Source organism: Lactuca virosa, chromosome 6, assembly GCF_052849685.1.
Source record: "Lactuca virosa cultivar CGN04683 chromosome 6, Lactuca_virosa_CGN04683_v6, whole genome shotgun sequence".
Lineage (NCBI taxonomy): Eukaryota > Viridiplantae > Streptophyta > Magnoliopsida > Asterales > Asteraceae > Lactuca > Lactuca virosa.
The window spans coordinates 63,611,390-63,630,462 of NC_136431.1; the positions used below are offsets into that span (position 1 = coordinate 63,611,390).

The following is a 19,073-nucleotide window of genomic DNA, read 5'->3' on the forward strand; positions in this document are numbered from 1 at the left end:
GCATAACTTTATTAAGCTCTTATGCATATGTGCAATTGTCATAAAGTTTCCACCCTCTTGGAATGACTTATCTAAGAGAGGAAGATGCATAAGTCTGATGACTACTCCTTGGATGATATATTGAAGCACCTCCGAATCCACACAAAATTTAGAAAAACAAAGTAAACTCATATCAAGTGTACACCTTGTGTCTGGTTGGGGTTCTAGCTGCAAAGCGAAGAACAAGTTCAAGAAAAAAAAAGAGGTTGGCACCCAATAAAAAGGAGTTCAAGAAATTAAAGCATAAACAATATATGAACATTACCTTAAGCCTAAAGAAGTTCTGAAAATGTTACGTCTACAGAGAGACTAGATTATGCTCAAGAGTACAAGGATCAAATGTCTGGATTGATTGCAAACGTTGTTGAAGAGGTTACCAACTTGGTATCAATTTCAAACCTAAGTGAAGTTTTCATTATTTAAATTGTATAAGGTTAAATTTCAAAAATCAACTAGAAATATATATTAAATTATATATCCGGATAAAGGTAGATAATATTTTCGCCAAGAGTTTGATGCATTCAATGAAGAGAATGACATTAAACATGAAAGAACCACACCGTTCACTTCCTAGCAAAATGTTTTGGTTGAAACAAAGAATAAGACCTTAGTTGAGATGGTCAAATATATGTTAAACCAATCAGGTTTACCAACCAATTTATGGGGGAAGCATTATTGATCGCTTGATATATATATATATATATATATATATATATATATATATATATATATATATATATATATATATATATATATATATATATATATATATATATATATATATATATATATACACACACACACACATACACACACACACACACATGCACACACACACAATAAGATCAGTAGTCATGTGATTCCAAGTTATGTAAAGGGAGAAAACCAAAACTAAACTATCTGAGGGTATGGGGATGTGTTGCTTATTATCGGACACCTGATCCTAAGCGATCAAAATTAGGATCCCGAGATATGATGAGTATACTAATTGGATATTCTCATAACAACAAGGCTTAATAATTATTGGATAATGACTTAGGTATCATCGTAAAATCCAGAGACGTGGAATTCTTCGAGGACAAGTTTTCAAGAGATTATGAAAACTCAAACCCTATTATAGCTCCAAGTACTTCTCAAGATTAGATAAAACCTTTTAAAATTATAAAAGATTCAAGGATAAGTACAAGATCAAGAAAAAAGAGAGATGAGATGATTTTTTCTCTTATTTGACTGAAGGGACTCAAAATAAAGTGACAAGAAAGGTCATTTTCTCTATTAACTTGGATGATGGCCCTAATACCTTTAATGATTCCATGTCGTATAAGAATGCTCCTTTATGAAATGAACTAGTTAATGATGAAATGGATTTGATTATGAGCAATGAAATTTTGGGAGTTAGTATATCTATCCAAGGGAAAGAAACCCATAGGATCAAAATGGATTTTCAAAAGAAAATATCATTCAGATGGATCCACATATATACCCATAAACAATATTAATCGTTAAAAGATACATATAACAATAAGGTACATGCTACTTCAATAGTTATGCTCTATTTGGTAGGATTAGTTCTATTAGAACTCTTATAGGTTACAAAATCTTATTTTGGCAGAAAAAATTAAACCTGAAGTTCACATGCAACCTAAAGGATCTATGTTCTCACTATGATTTGCAATAAACTATTGAATATCAAGAACCCTAAAAGCACATTGCTATTTTTGAAATTAAGAAATGGTTTATAGAATTTACATACTTGTAGCTTATTATAGCAAATAAACTAGTATTCCTTCTTTGTTGGTCTTCAGAAAGCAAGCGTCAGAAGTCTTGTGCCTCTAATGACTCACACCCAAACCCGAGCAAAGTGAAAGCTTTAGAGGAGAGAGGAGAGGGAAGGAATTTTCGGCACTTATCACTTAGAGAAAGTATGGCCGAAAATATGAATCCCATAAGGGGTTTATATAGGTGAGTAAGGAAGATAGGATAAGGCAGGTTTCCTTGGATAACTCTTATCCATTTTCTTGCTCCCTAAGGTATTCTAAGCTTCCTTAAAGCCCAAGAAAATCTCTAGATTCCTCCTCTAGAACCATCCCCCTGTTGGGAGGTTCTAGAATTGGTCAATGTTCAACTTTTGAACGGTTTCATCTTTAGTCCTCTACTTTTAATTAATCAAATTAATCCCAAAATTAATTTGAATTAATTTGTGGTTAATTCTTAATTAAACAGTATTATTTCTAATTAATATATTATTCTCATAATATATTAATAAATCATTAATTTTGATTTCTAATTAATTTATTAATGATATAATAAATTAATAATTTAGTCTCTCTCTCTTTCCAAAAAACATTTCAGTCAAATACTAGGTTTGAGGGCAGCTCAAAAGGACTTTGCTAATAATTCAAGATTATACTAATTTAGTTATTGGCTTAGACAACTAATCCAATAGTCTCCCACTTGGATAAGTCTAAAACTAAATTACATGTATAACTTCTAAATCAAACATCAAATGGTGCTTTCCAAAGTAACTGCCGAACTCAGATCTGAACAGATATTGGTCCTTAGATAAGTGATCAAATACTCCTCCGATCTTCAAGATATCATGTGGACATGAGACATGGATCAGAATCAATCTCATCGTCCAAACTCTGTTTCCTGATTTCTGATTTGTGATGATGTCATAAGAGTTCTAATTCAACATGTCAATTTAGTCCTGGCTAGGCCCAACACTATAAGTCAACACCAAATCACCAAAGGGCCCAAAGATATCGCAATCCTGTTAGGGCAAAAGGAACAAATAAACTTTGACTCATATGCTTGTATCCTTTATTCATCAAATTCTACATCACACTACGTTTTATAACATCAAATTAATGATGCATTTTCGTAATACCAATGTACAACCGACTTGTAAATTACAACTCATATATCTACGTTTCAAGAATATATGATATTATCATCTTAGAATTACTCGTGATAGAATCCATGAAGTAATTCTATGAGCGTGGGTTTATCCAATACTCAGATGTCCATTTTCTAAGTACTCATGAATGTTGTAGCAACATAATTGCTATGTCTAAACTCCTTAGACAATCTACAATCCAATTCATGATAGTCTTCATTCACTACTTACTTCCTAAAGTATGAGCGAATGTATAGTTTCGAATAATCAAATTATTCAGGAAGCAAAACATGCAAAACAAAACACAAGAACAAATAATTGACAAAGGAAGTAAACAAAACTCATAAATAATCTCTATTATTCAGTCACCAAAACCAATTACATTTATTATGTTTCAAGTTTTAAACTAATCATCTAACTACTAAAACTAATGTCATCTCTCAAACCAATGCTCCTAGCATGTTGACTATGTTTAACCCTACTCAGAGCCTTGGTAAGAGGATCTGTAGGATTCTCTTATGATGAAACTTTCTTTACTATGAGATGACATTCTTCAACTCTATGTCTGATATAATGGTAAATTATTTCGACATGTCTTGATTTACCATGCTCTCTCGGTTCTTTGGTCAAAGCAACTGCTCCTTTATCGCAGAAAAGTTCCGTTGGCTCCTGAATTGTTGGAACTATTTCGAGATCACCGATGAAATTCTTTAGCCAAGTCACTTCCTTTGATGCTTCACTCACTGCTATGTACTCTGTAAGTCCCCAAATCTGGAACCAAGTAGTGATCAAACACACAATCAAGTTGTAATCAATAAGGATAAGAAGGAGTAGAAGCAATATCAATCCAATAATGCACACGTTCTATTAGGGATCGTAAACGTCTGGCACACTTGGATAACACACACATGCAACTACTACATTCTGACACATCTGACAGCTATATATAAGGAACCAAGTGATGGGTTTTGAGCATTCTAACACTTCCTAAGTGTACATGCAACCCTAATAACCTTGGATCTATGTTTGTCTAATAATCATGCAAAGTTGAATTCCAAGGTTATATTCCTATCTAGCATACATGGGGAACATTTTTAACTTGAATGAAAGATAGAATAACTTACCTTGTTGTTGATTATGATCCTTGAAACCTTGTGAGCCTAGCACCCCAAGTGTGATGCCTCAAATGCTTCACACAACACCAAATGCAAAGGAGTAAACTTTGAGAGAATCTTACACTTGCAAAATCGGCTCTAGCCCTCTTGTTTCTTAGTGTCGCCGATTTTGGTGGAGAACATGTTGCTTATATAGTGTGTCACATCTAGGGTTACACCATGTAAACCCTAATGTGGCATGACTCTTCATTTCCATGACTCATGGGTTTGTAACTCCCATGGAGCCTCCATGGAGCATTCAATGGGTTTAACCCAACTTGATTATCCATGGAGCCTTTTAGCCCACTATACAAGATATGGAAGATTTACATAATCTACCCATATATTTAATTAGTTATCTTTTGATCACTTAATTAATTCTTGATCAAACTAATTAAATAATATTATTAATATATTAGAACTTATAATATATTAATAAACCATAAGTGTTATTTCTCTCATTTTAGTTTATCCAATTGCATGGTGCCATGCAACCCAAATGGACCATGCCGGGTCGGGTCAAGTACATACCAGAAATAGTTATGGACTTATACACCTTATCCAACACCAAGACCAAGAACACATTCATGGCCGTAAACAGGTTCACGGTCGTGAACACCCATACAACCGCAAATACACAACCGCACAACCAAACCTTACATGACCAAAACCCTATTCAGACCTATACAGATAGATGCCTAGCCCAAACCAATAAAATATGACCTAACAGTCTCCCCCTTGGTTTGAGGCTAGCATGAATTCAATCCTTTTCTACGATCAGCACATCAGACCTTCCCATCGCACCCAACTACATCTTCTTCTCAATAAGTTTTTGATTTAGAACACCAATTTCCTATTTAAGCTCAGAAATCGATGGGTCCACTCCCTCCGAACTTCCTTCACCAATAGATATCCCTTTGCCTCGGGGTGAAAGGGTCTGAATCTTGTTGGGCCAAAAACCTAGCAAGCCTCACAGAGGCAACATCATGCGCAGGTTGTGGTGGAGAGGAATCCCCAGGAGCTGAAGAGCTCCCGACTTCATAAGAGGATTGAGCAACACATTGACCTTCTTTCACAATTTGACTTTCTTCATGGGTTGGTTGGGTTGGTGCTGCAGTTGCAGTGGATTGTTGGACTGGCGGAGCTTGTTCCTTGATTAGCACTCCCGGCCTTGGGTCGACTCTTCTCCTTTTGATTGGAGGCTGGGAGGCTTGTGTCATAATAATATCCCGTTCAGATGGCAAAGAGGCTGGAGTAGCAACTGGAAGGGGAGGAATCATTGAAGTTGTATCCATATTCGCTGAGATGTCGGCCATCTGATCAAAAGTTGGATGCGTCACTTTTAGAACACCACTGACTCCTTCTGTCTCCGTTGCAGGTTGTACAACATCAAGGACAGTGTCAAAGAAAGCATCGAGATCCTCATTACTTAGCCTTAAATCATTATACTGTTCAAAAGCCATGGGTTGCAAACCCAATATCCTCAAATCTAAACCCCAATACATCAAAATTAATCAAAAATAAAACATTTTGAAGACTTAAAAATTGAAATTAAAATTAAAATAAAATCTAAAAAATTAAATTCAAACTAACATTTTTAATTTTTTTTTAATTTTTTAGAGAATAAAAATAAAAATAAAATACCACTAATTTCTTTTCACCATTTCAAATATTATTTTTGTGATTTTAGGATCAAACTTTTTAGACAGCCTTAATCTGTTTTTCGGTACCTCCACCTTCATGAATATCTGGTCAATCGTCGGTATTCTGGTGCACTTAAGCATGAAAAATTGTGACAAATTTGGACATGCTACAAGTGACAAGACATTTTACCCTATGTACCTAAATAATATTCCTAAAGGACCATTCAGCTGACGACGACCAAGGATATTGTTGTCCACCTAAATTTAGCAGCGAGATCTACATACAACCTATTAAATTTTCAATTTTAGATGTACTAGAACATGTTTCCCGCTTCCTGATATACCCCAATAATCAAGGACTTCCAAAATACTCCTTACTTTAGATGAGCAAGCAATTATTATGGGAGAAGTCAGATTTAGAATGCATATGTTGTACACCCAGGTCGGATCTCTTCCAATCATGCAGAGGGATTAACATATGACTAATCATAGTTAGAGGGGTTGAGAAGTAGAATGGTGCATATGTTGTGTACCAGGTCGAATCTCTTCCAATCACGCAAAGGAGACAACATATGGCTAACAGATAGAAAGAATTGCATAGATAAGAACATGCAGAGAGATAGAATTGCATATATTGCAGTCTAGGTCGGATTTTTCGATCACGCAGAGGAGGCAACATATGACTGACAGAAAGAAAGCAAGAAAATAACCTTCTACAAATCTACTTTATCGGAATTCCCCAGTCGCCCCGTCAGTATCAGAATTAAGGACATGAGTCTGTACATCGAGGAAAAGTTAAGCCACAGTTCTAGATACATATTATTTAGTGTATCCCGCAGGTTCCCATGAATATCTCACTGCTCAATCTACCCGAGCGTCTTATTGTCAGACCAAACGGGACTTTCTAAGTCAATGATTGTCAAGTCTTTTCTTAGTCCAACTATGCCTAGTCCAGTCCATATAATCTTTCCTGCCTACCAGCGTATTCAACACCAAGCCTAAACAGTTCAGCATTGGTACCTTACATAAATGAAAATTGCCTGTTATCACTTGTTGATATCACTTCCCAACACACCACCTGCAGACAACCTATCATGAGATACAATTTTTAGATTTTTCATATTTTCTGAAAAAAAATAAAACAGAAATAACACTATTTTTGGATTTTTGATTTTCTAATTTTTGTTTTGTTTTGATTTTCTCATATTTTTGGGTTTTTTTTTATTTTCTAATTTTTGTTTTGTTTTATTTCTCCCCCTAAATTCTTGCATAGGAGAGAAAAGAGAGTAAATGCGCAAATTTAAACTACCTAAAACAAAAATTAGTCTTCAAAACGTATCATTTTTAGAAAGTCCACAAGCACATCGAATCGAGCTTTGTTAAACGGTTTGGTGAACAGATCCACCACATTATTATCAGTGTGAATCTGTTCCAACCGGATGAGCGAACGCTCATAACAATCTCTAATAAAATGAAATTTGATGTCGATGTGCTTGGTTTTGGAGTGCTGGACAGGATTTTTGGCTATTTGGATTGCAACATCATTATCACAGAAAATTAGTGTTTCTAGAAAATTCAAACCGTAGTCCATTAGTTGATGTTGAATCCAAATCACTTGAGAGCAACAGGCAGAAGCAACAACGTATTCCGCCTCCGCCGTTGAGGTTGAGACTGTTTGTTGTTTCTTGCATTGCCATGACATCCCCCGGAAGTTGATTTCCTGTAAAGTTCACAACCTCCATAATTGCTGTCAGCAAATGCATATAAATCAAAATCAGAATTTTAAGGATACCAAAGACCCAATTTTGGGCTGCCTTTGAGGTATCTAAAAATTCTTTTGACTTCAATTAAATGGGAGAGTTTAGGATTAGCCTGATATCGTGCACATTGACAAAGTGCGAACATGATGTCCGGTCTGCTCACAGTTAGATACATCAGGGATCCGATCATCGATCTCTACTCTGTTTGATCTACGGATTCACCTTCAGGATCTGGAGACAACAGGGGTCGTTCAGCCATCGGCGTCAAGGTAGCTTTTGAATCTTTAAACCTGAACCTCTCAAGCATGTCTTCAATATATTTTCCTTGATGTAGAAGGATTCCGGTTGAATCTTGACATACTTGCAAACCCAAAAACATTGTCATTTCCCCCAAAGAACTCATCTCGAATCTCTTCTTCATAATCGTCTCGAACTCTTTGCATAGCTTCGAGCTTGTCGACCCGAATATGATGTCGTCGACATATATCTGAACAAGAATTAAATCGCCATTCACCTGCTTGATGAAGAGAGTCTGATCGATCGTACCTCTGTTATAACCATGCTCGGTCAAATGATCTGTGAGAGTAGAATATCAAGCTCGAGGAGCCTGATGCAACCCATACAGAGCCTTGTCTAATTTGTAAACATGATTTGGAAATTTGGAGTTGACAAAACCAGGAGGTTGATCAACATAAATCTCCTCTTTCACAGCTCCATATAGAAAGGCAGTCTTAACGTCCATCTGATAAACGGTGAACCCCATGTAGGAGGCATAAGCCAGGAAGATACAGATAGCTTCAAGGTACGCTACTGGAGCATACACCTCAGTGAAGTCAAGTCCTTCAATTTGCCAAAACCTACAAACAACCAGATGAGCTTTGTTTCTCACAGTTACCCCGCAATCGTCCTACTTATTACGAAACACCCAGCGGATATCCAAAGAATTATTTCCTTTAGGCAGCTCAACCAGTTTCCATACCCCCAATTTCTCAAATTGATTGAGTTCCTCATGCATTGCATCAACCCAACTAGGCTCATTAAGTGCCATTTCCACGTTATTTGGCTCTATCTGAGAGATGAAGCAAGAGTAGAGACATGTATTGACATCTCCACTCCGACTCCTCGTTTTGACTCCGTCGCCTAGTTGACTAATGATGTTTTCTAGTGGACGATCTCGTTGAAGTCTCGTTGGGATCTCATGGATGATATCATTGAGTGTGACAGGAAGGTTGTTGATATTGATGAGTCCATCATTTGCTGAATCAACCACCTCAGACGATCCAGTACCGTTAGAGGTGCTTGCCACATACTCATTTGCTATTGTCTCGGGAAAGAGAAGCTCCATGAAAGATTAAGTGGCAGCGGAAGTATCTCTGGACATGAAGTCTCTTTCAGCAGGAGTAAGAGGAATGGCATCAGCATCAGGATTGATTCTTTGATTTGGAGAATCTGAAAGAGTACTTGGAACAACTTCATCCACCGTAGGAGTCGTAGGGGGCACCAAAGGTGGTCTGTATACAACATCTTCCTCTTCATCTTCAATAACAACCTTCGAACCTGAGCAAGAACCTGACACATCATCTAAAAACACATTAAATGATTCAAATAAAGAAGCATAATCAAATAACCAGCCAGGACCGTCTCGGGCGTCTGTCTCATTCTCCTCCAGCTAGCGCACATCGAAAGATTCCACAATATGCTTGGTTTTCTTGTTGTATACTCTGTAAGCAGTTCGTGCGGCATATCCCACAAAGTAAAAGTCATCAGCCTTCGAGTTAAACTTGGGGTTGGATTCTAAGTGAAGGAGGGTGCAAGGACATCCAAAAATTCAGAAGTGAGCAACTGATGGCTTGTGATTATACAGAATTTCATATGGGGTCTTCATCTGGGCTTTGTTGATCAGGACACGATTCTGGACGTAGCAGGCAGTGTTGATCGCCTCTGCCTAAAAGAAGACCAGAAGTTTAGAATCACAGAGCATCATCCTTGCAACATCTATTAGAGTACGATTGCGCTGTTCAGCAACACCATTTTGCTGAGGAGTTCGAACGGCACTGTACTGACGCAATATTCCCTTTTCGGCACAGAAATGATCCAAAACAGTGTTCTTGAATTCCGTTCCATTATCAGTTCTGAGCGCCTTCACTTTCTCATTTGTTTGATTCTCAATCATCACCACGAACTTCTTGATCATGTCAGAGATCCCACTCTTGTTGGATAGGAAGAAAACCCATGTGAACCGCGAGTAGTCATCTATCACAATCAGGCAGTATGAACTTTTGTTGATGCTGAGGACATTGACAGGACCAAATAAATCCATGTGTAACAACTGGAGAACCTTGCTGATTGAATTAACAGCCTTGGGAAAATGGGGCTTGCGATGATGTTTGCCCTGAGCACAAGCCACACATTTCTCAAAAGTGATAAAGTCTTTGACAGGAAGGCCACGCACGATCTCGTTTTTTGCAAGACGATTCAGGTTTTTGGCATTCGCATGGCCGAGAAGACGATGCCAAAGCATCGCATTGTGTTCGGAGACTTTAGAGAAGAGACAAGTGACTTGTTCTGTGATATTATGATCATGTCGATGATGTAAGCATTTCTATCTCTCTTTGATTTCACCAATATCCAATCTTCCGGAATGATGATTCCAGGTTTCAAGATAAAACATTCTTTGTCAGTGAAATGAGTTGAATATCCTTTGTCGCAGATCTATGAGACACTCAACAAGCTATGCTTTAACTCGGGAGCGTAGTTGACGTTCTCAAAGCTCAGCACTTCATTTGTGATAGTTCTTCTCTGTGTGATCTTCCCTCCATCTCCTCCCACGAAGGAAACATAGCCCCCATTAAAAGTTTGAATGTTGTGCAGTTGGGAGATGTCTCTGGTCATGTGCCTGGAACAACCGTTGTCGACATACCAGGGTCTGACGACATTCCTCTGCAGCTGTTCCTGCACAATGCGTGGGACTAATTAGATTTAGGAACCCAAGTCATAACAACACTGGGTTTTCCCTTGTTCACAACAAATTTTCCTTTTTCATCTTTTGATTTTGTTTCATTACCAGATGCACTTTCAGAAGATTGAGATGATTGGACATTTAGATTCTTGGGCACCCATTGGTAGTTAGGTTTAGAAACTTTTACAGGTGATTTTGAAACGTTTTTCTTTGAATTTGATCGTTTGGGTTTCCGTCTAAAATTAGCCGACGACCCAGACGAAGCCTTTGACGAACCCGATCTTGGCTTAGCCATGTTCATATTCGTAAAAGTTCCTGTTTTATTTTCATTGAAAATCTGTTTATTCTTTTTAAGATCAGCCCGTTTTCTGTCTTTGTTTACATTCCAATCATCATCACAAGGACGAGATCTCGAGGATTTTCTAATGAGAGACCTTCCTCGAGACTCATTCTCGCTTCTGTGTGCATAGAAAGGTACAAATGCCCGATTTGGACAATTTCGAGCAATATGACCAGTAGTACCACAGTTAAAACATGTTTGTCTCTTAGAATAAAAACTGGTACTGCTCTTTTCTGGTTTAGTGGTTTTATTGACTCCCTTATTTTTCCTGCACGTGCATGTGCAAGAAACAGACTGTGTGAAATGTGTAGGTGGAGTGTGTGTGCTAGTAGCAGAAACATCAGACTTATCAGACACATCATCACTCTTATCATAATCATCAGAAATCAACACAACAGTTTTAGAGTTAGAAACACAAGCATCATTGTTTTGAACAAAAACATCAGATTTTGAAACACTATTATTATCAGACACACTCTCTTCTGAAGCCTGCTTGCCTTGAATTAAATGAGAATCTGCATAGGAAGTAGAAATGTTAGTATCCTTTTCCCTAGCACTACTCTCCGTCACAGGTATAGCAAGTTTGCCATACACAAGATGTTCTTCTCTGTCCATCTCTTCCTGGGTAATAGGGATAGCAGTGTAATTGTGATTAAAAGGAGGAGGGACACTCTCATACCCTATACCTACTTGCTTCTTGTCTTTCTATCTCATTTGTTTTTCTATTATGGTTGCAACTCTCTCACTTGACACATCAAACTTTTTGAAATTAAAATCAGCATTTTCAAATCGAATTTTTAATGTGTCAAGCTCGTCAGTCACAATGACAAGTTGTTTCTCGATAAAATTGTAGTTCTCACACTTATTGCTATAATCTTCCTGTAGTTTCCTAAAGTACTGAGTCTTGATCTCTAATTTTTCTTTTAGAGGTATTTGGCCTTTTCTAAGGGTATAACCTTCGTACTTAAGGTCCTCGTTCTCTCTACGCAATAATTCAATTTGTTCACATAAAAATTTAACAGTATCAATGCATATTTGAGAGCAAGAAATTTGACTGAACTCATTTTTCTCAGGCTCAGGGGTAGTGGATACCATGAAGGCAAACTGTAACTCCATCATCTCTTCTTCGGGATCCACTTCATCTTTCTCCTCCGGAACTTCACTGATTTGAGCCAAGTGAGAATTTTCAGGTCCTGAAATGTTCAGGGCCTGAATTTAGTCTTCCCAATTAAATGATTGTGCAACCATCTCCAGATTCACAGTCTCGTTGTTAGCAGCAGCTCCCCTGTTGTTTCCAACCGGCACCATTGTTCTTTCATTATCCACTCTCCTATCCGGATTTGGACAATCACGAGCAAAGTGACTAGGCTCGTGACAGTTAAAGCATCACAAATTTCCTTTGTTGAATCTGACTTTCTTCTCTGCATTCATTCCCTAATTATTCTTGCCAGTTTTCTTTGCAAATTGCTTGGCCCGGAACACCACCATTGCGATTTGCCATGTGATGTCCATCTCTTCTACATCCTCTGGGTGAATCTGATCAAGATCAGTGAATGAAATCTTTGGAGGAAATTCGCCAGCCACAAAGGCATTGTAGCAGTTCACTAATCCAGATGCTAAGGCCATGTTCTCTTTGGCTTCTTTGGGAACATAGGTGGTAACTCGAACTTTTGAGGAGGAGGCTACATGTGGATAAGGCATGGTTGGTGGTTGTGAAATGACATGGGATTGTGGTTGTGGTACATCAAAGGCTTAATTTTGCAGTAGAATAAGAATTGACATGGTTGATTTCCCTTTGCTTGTCATCAAGATCACATGATTTAATGATTGCAATTGTTTCCGCAAGACTGAGTCTGTTCATATCCTTTGTCTTCTTGATAACTGAGACATTCATGTCCCATGAGTTTGGGAGAGAGTTAAGCAGCTTCTTGTTAATTTCTGATCTTGGCACTGAAATTCCGGCTGTGCTAATTTTGGTGGTGAGAGTAGTAAATCGCTGTAGTTGAGCCTCCAATGATTCTCCAAGAATGTGATTAAACATGTTGAACTTCTGTCTGAGCATGTCTTGACGACTTTGCTTTATATCTTCATTTCCATCATACACTTCAATTAATGCTTCCCACAGAGCTTTGGCTGAGTCATACTCCCTGAATCCTTGTGCAATTTCCGGAGATAAGGCCATTGTAAGTGTTGCGAGAGCCCTTTCTTGCTCTTCAATTTTCTCGAAATCCGCATCTGTGTAATTTGCAAAATCTTTGTCGATAATGGTTCCATTTGCAAGAGTGGTAGTGATTCTAACTGGACCCTTAAGAATACTGCGCCAAATTTTGAAATCCTTCATCTTGATGTACTTCTCCATTCTGTACTTCCATTCTGGGAAACCCTCAGCTGACAGAAGACGTGGGATTCTTTTGGTAGTTCCCATAATTGAGTCCAACTCATGATGAACGGTCAAGTTTTGTGAATCCATTTTTTTTTATTTTTCTTAACTTGAATGAAAAACAAGACTTAAAAGAAAATGTAACTGAAAACGAAAAGGGTTCTAAAACCAAGAAGGGTTCATGGCCGCAAAGGGTTCACGGCCGTACACAGGAGATGGTTCACGGTCAATAAATTCACGGTCAATGAATGGTTCACGGTCAACGAATAGTTCACGGTCAAATGAGTAATTCACAGTCAATAGAGATGAGTGGTTCACGGTCGTACACACTGTTCACGGCCGTAATAAATTCAACATATGAAACCGTAAACACCCAGATTTTGACGAAAACAAATGATTTTGAGCAAATTTCGATTCCTTTGGCCTTGAATTCACGAGAAAATGCAGAAACCCAGCAACCAAGCTTGAAATAATCGCGAGAATGAAGAAACCTCCAACCGTAAACGCAACTTGATCAGTTTTGACACTAGATTGGCTCTGATACCAATTGTAAGTCCCCAAATCTGGAACCAACTAGTGATCAAACACACAATCAAGATGTAATCAATAAGGATAAGAAGGAGTAGAAGCAAGAACAACCCAACAATGCACACGTTCTATTAGGGTCGTAAACGTCTGGTACACTTGGATAACACACACATGCAACTACTACATTCTGACACATCTGACACCTATATATAGGGGACCAAGACCGAGAACACATTCACGGCCGTAAACAGGTTCATGACCGCGTACACCCATACAGTCGCAAACACACAACCGCACACCCAAACCTTACGTGACCAAAACCCTATTCAGACCTATACAGATAGATGCCTAGCCCAATCTAATAAAATATGACCGAACATACTCTGATTCACAAGTAGAATCAACGATGGTGTCCTGCTTGGAATTTTTCCAAGTGACTGCTCCACCATTTAATAGGAACACCCATCCAGATTGAGAATGAAGGTTGTCTCTATCTATTTGAAAGTTGGCGTCACTATACCCACTTACTCTCAATGTATCACTTCCACCAAGGACTAGAATCAGATCCTTTGTCCTGCGTAGATACTTGAGAATATTCTTTACTGCTATCCAATGAGCTCTGTTAGGATTTCCCTAAAAGCGACTAACCATGCTCAAAGCAAAAGACACGTCATGGCGAGTATATGTCATAACATACATGATGGATCCTATTATCGAAGCATAAGGGACTCAACTCATATCTGTTATCTCTTCATCTATACTAGGGCTTAAAGTCTAAGTCAACTTGGCATTACTTTGAATAGGTAGCTCTCCATTCTTGGAATTTTCCATACTAAACCATTTTAGTACTTTATCCACGTATGTACTTTGACTAAGACCAATTAGTCTTTTCTTTCTATGCCTTAAGATTCTTATCCCAAGAATATAGGCAGCCTCTCCTAGATCCTTCATAGTAAAAAACTTTCCAAGCTAAGACTTTACATCTTGAAAAGTTGGAATGCCATTTCCTATAAGGAGTATGTCATCAACATACAATACTCATTAAGGTTACTATACTCCCACTAGCCTTGACATACACACAAGACTCATCTTCACTCCTAAATAAACCAAATTCTTTGACTTTCTCATCATCTCATGGAATAAAATATGTTGGATTAGGTGTCTAAGCCAATAACTAAATTAGTATAATCTTGAATTATTAGCAAAGTTCTTGTGGGTTGCCGTCAAGCCTAGTAATTGAATGAATTGTTTTTTTTAGAGAGAGAGAGAGAGAGAGAGAGAGAGAGAGAGAGACTGATTTATTAATTTATTATACAGTTAATAAATTAATTAGAAATCAAAATAAATGATTTATTAACATATTATGAGAATAATATATTAATTAGAAATAGTATTATTTAATTAAGAATTAATTAGAAATTTTGGAATTAATTTTGGGATTAATTGGATTAATTAAAAGTGGAAGGACTAAAGATGACAATGTTTAAAAGTTGAACATTGACCAATTCTAGAACCTCCCTGGGAGGGGGAACAAAATTCGAGATGATTATAGGGTTTCTAGAGGTATTCTTGGACTCTAAGGAAACTTCGATGCCTTAGGGGAAAGCAAAAGAGATAAGGCTTATCCAGGGAAATTGCCTTATCCTTAGCATCCATATCACCTATATAAACCCACCTAAGGGTTCTCAATTTCGTTCATCCCTTCTACAAGAGGTACAAATGAAAATCATTCATCCTCTCTTATCTCCTCTTTAGCCACCAATTTGCTAGGGTTTGGGTGTGAGCCATTAGAGGCACGAGATTTCTGGTGCTTGCTTTCTAAAGCTAGATCAAGAAGGAATCATTCTTTATTTACTATAATAAACAAAGGTATGTAATTTCTATAACCCTTTTTTGATAATTTCGAAAATTGCAACATACTTCTAGGGTTCTTGATATTCAATAGTTGTTTGCAAATCATAGTGAGAACATAGATCCTTTAGGATACATCTGAACTTAGGGTTTTTGTTTTTCCGCCAAAAATAGATTTTTTGTAACATATAAAACCCTTAAAAAGATTCCATCTACGAGACGCTTGTTTCAATCCATAAATGGATTTCTCAAGCTTACACACTCTATTAGGAAACTTTGCATTTACAAAACCCTCTGCCTGACCCATGTAAACATCTTCAACAAACTTCCCATTAAGGAAAGCGGTTTTGACATCCATCTTCCATATTTCATAATCATGAAAGGTAGCTATGGCAAGTGTTATCCTTATAGACTTTATCTTGGTTACTGGTGAGAAGGTCTCATCATAGTCAATCCTTGTGGTTTGAGTAAAGCCCTTCACAACCAGTTGTACCTTGAAAGTGTGTACCTTTCCATCCATGTCGGTCTTCTTCTTGAAGATCCATTTGCAACCAGCTGTCTTTCAACCAGGTTCTTGATCAACCAAATTCCAAACTTGGTTATCATACATGGACTTGATCTCGCTATCCATTACCTCTTTCCACTTGGCAACCTCAGGGACTTCCATCGCTTCCTTGTAGTTAGCTGGCTCATCCAAATTTACCAGTGTACAATCACTGACAAATGTGTCACCTTCTGTAGTTATATGGAAACCATAGAACTCAGGTGGCATGCTAACTCTAGTAGATCGGCAAAGGAGTAATGAATTGTCAATGGGTTCAACATGAGTCTCATCCTCTAGTTGAGCGTTAGTATCTTCTAAGGTTCCTTCACTGGTTGATTCTTGAATCTATTTAAGGTCAATTGTACTCACACTTTCCTCTTTGCATATGAGCTCTCTCTCATGAAAGACTCCTCTTTGTGCTACAAAGACCACGTTGTCACTAGGTGTGGAGAACAAATATCCAAAATACTTTTATGGGTAACCAATGAAAATACATCTCTCACTTCTAGGTTCTAGCCTTTCGTGAGTTTCTCATCTAACTAAAGCTTCACAAACCCAAACCTTGATATGTGCTAACGAGGGAACTTTCCCTGTCCACATATTGTGAGGTTTTTTGGAAACCTTCTTGGTAAGGACAAGATTAAGGAAATGGGAGGTTGTCTCTAAGGCCTACCCCCAGAAAGAAATAGGAAGAAAAGCTTGAATCATCATGGAACAAACCATGTCTAACAAGGTCCGATTGCACCTCTCAGCCGCACCATTAATTTGTGGTGTCATAGGAGGAGTCAATTGTGAAAAAATTCCACATTCCTTGAGATAGTCGTGGAACTCAATACTAAGATACTCTCCGCCTCTGTCAAATCGGAGCATCTTTATCTTATTGCCTAATTGATTCTCGACTTCATGTTTAAACTCTTTGTATTTATCAAAGGTTTCTTATTTATGCTTGATTAAGTAGATATAACCATATTTGCTATAATCATCTGTAAATGTCACATAAAATCAATTAGCATGCCTAGTGGTGGATATGAAGGGTCCACACACATTTGTGTGTATGAGATCCAACAAACATTCAGCTCTTTCACAAGATCCAATGAAAGGTGATTTTGCCATCTTCCCCAAAAGACAAGATTCACATTCATCATCTGGCCTTGAGTCATGATTCCAACATTCCATTCTTTCAGAGTTGGGCGATACGTTTCTTGTTAATGTGCCCAAGACGACAATGCCACAAGCATGCCTTGTATAAACCATTAGACAAATCAATATGAAATACACTATTATCCAAGCTATCAACACAAATCACAGTTTCATACACACCATTACAAGGTAAAGCTTCAAACGTAAAAATTCCATTTGTATAAACCAAAATCGATCCATTCATGTCATTAAATCAATATCGAAAACCTTGTCTAAAAAGTGCATGAATAGAAATAATGTTTCGCGTCATTTCTGACGAATAGCAACAATTAACTAAATCTAATCTAAAATCACTACTGAGCATAAGACTATAAGTTCCAATCTTGGTAACAGGAGAAGATTACATATGGCCCATGATTAGATTCATCCTTCCATGCTCCACCTCTTCACTTTCTCTTAGTCCATGAAAAGAAGAACAAATGTGAAAACCACATCCTATATCATGGACCCAAGAACAAGTAGGTTGTGAGTTATTAGTTTGAATAGTGTAAATACCGGCTGATGATGGATTCACTTTTCCATCCTTGATATCCTGCAACTACTTGGGGTAGCTTCGTTTCCAATGGCACTTATCTTTGCAATATAAGCAAATGGCCTCCTTGGGATCACTAATAGAAGGAATATCAGAACTGGGATTTGCTTTTGGGCCATTGCTCGACGACCCAACATGGGCCTTGCCTTTCTAGTTCTGCTTAGGACCACCTTTCATTTTCTTCCCTTTGTTTTGCGCAATGGTAATGACAGGAGCATTTGTAGAGGTAGGAGATTGATTCTTTTTCATTCCCGACTCAGTTGTCCTTAACAGGTTGTGGAGTTGGGCCAATATGGTTCCTGTGTTGTTCAAATGATAAGCCATAATGAACTGATGATAACAAGGAAGCAAGAACTTAAGGACCATGTCAATAACCAACTCCTCATCGAAATTCACATTAAGCCTTTCAAGGCACTCCACGTATCTTTTCATTCTTTGCACGTGGTTGTACACATAATCTCCTTTCTTCAATTTATAAACCATTAGAGCATTGATGACCTCATACTTTTCTTGACGAGCTGTCTTTTGGAACTTTTCCACAAGATCCAATTTCATCTCATATGGCCACTAGTCCTCATAGAAGTTTTGCTACTCAGGTATCATGGTAGAAACCATGATGCAAGCAACCTTAGTTGCGTCATCATAGTGTTTCTTGTAGGAGGCTATTTCTTCAGGAGTTGTAGTGGCTTCATCGATCTCAATAAGTTGTTTCTCAAGGACATACTCTTTGCCCTCGTATCAAAGATCCATCTTGATGTTACACATCCAATCATTGTAGTTGGTGCCATCCAGTGTCACCTTGGACACGATCGAGAGTAGTGAAAAGTTGTGGGAACAGTTTTGAGGAGCATAAACATCACCAGAAGTAAACATCTATAGAGAAAAAGTAGTTTTAGTTAGATGACAATAATCCTTAATATTTTAACCCATAATTAATATTTAAGGCTAGGATCCAATATAACAATTCACAACTAAGAAGAGGGATGTCGTAATCTTATTGTGAATTTATGAAAGGTAGGTAAAAGCAATTCACCAATTTCGAACTACGAAATTCCTAGATATTTTGAGATTCATTTTCTTATCAATGGCATGTTTATGTTGGGTTATGAGCATTCTAACACTCCTAAGTGTACATGCAACCCTAAATACCTTGGATCTATGTTTTCTCTATAATAAATACAATTATGAACATCCAAGGTATTACCCTATCTAGCATACAATACTTGATACTTGGGTAATCAAAT

General features: G+C 37.6%; 1 protein-coding gene across 1 annotated transcript; it reads right to left on the reverse strand.

Moving 5' to 3' along the window:
• Positions 1-17,979: 17,979 nt before the first annotated feature.
• LOC145121597 (uncharacterized) lies at positions 17,980-18,384 on the reverse strand. The gene has a single exon (XM_079057316.1). It carries the CDS (start codon positions 18,382-18,384, stop codon positions 17,980-17,982), a length of 405 nt encoding a protein of 134 aa, XP_078913442.1.
• Positions 18,385-19,073: the final 689 nt, after the last annotated feature.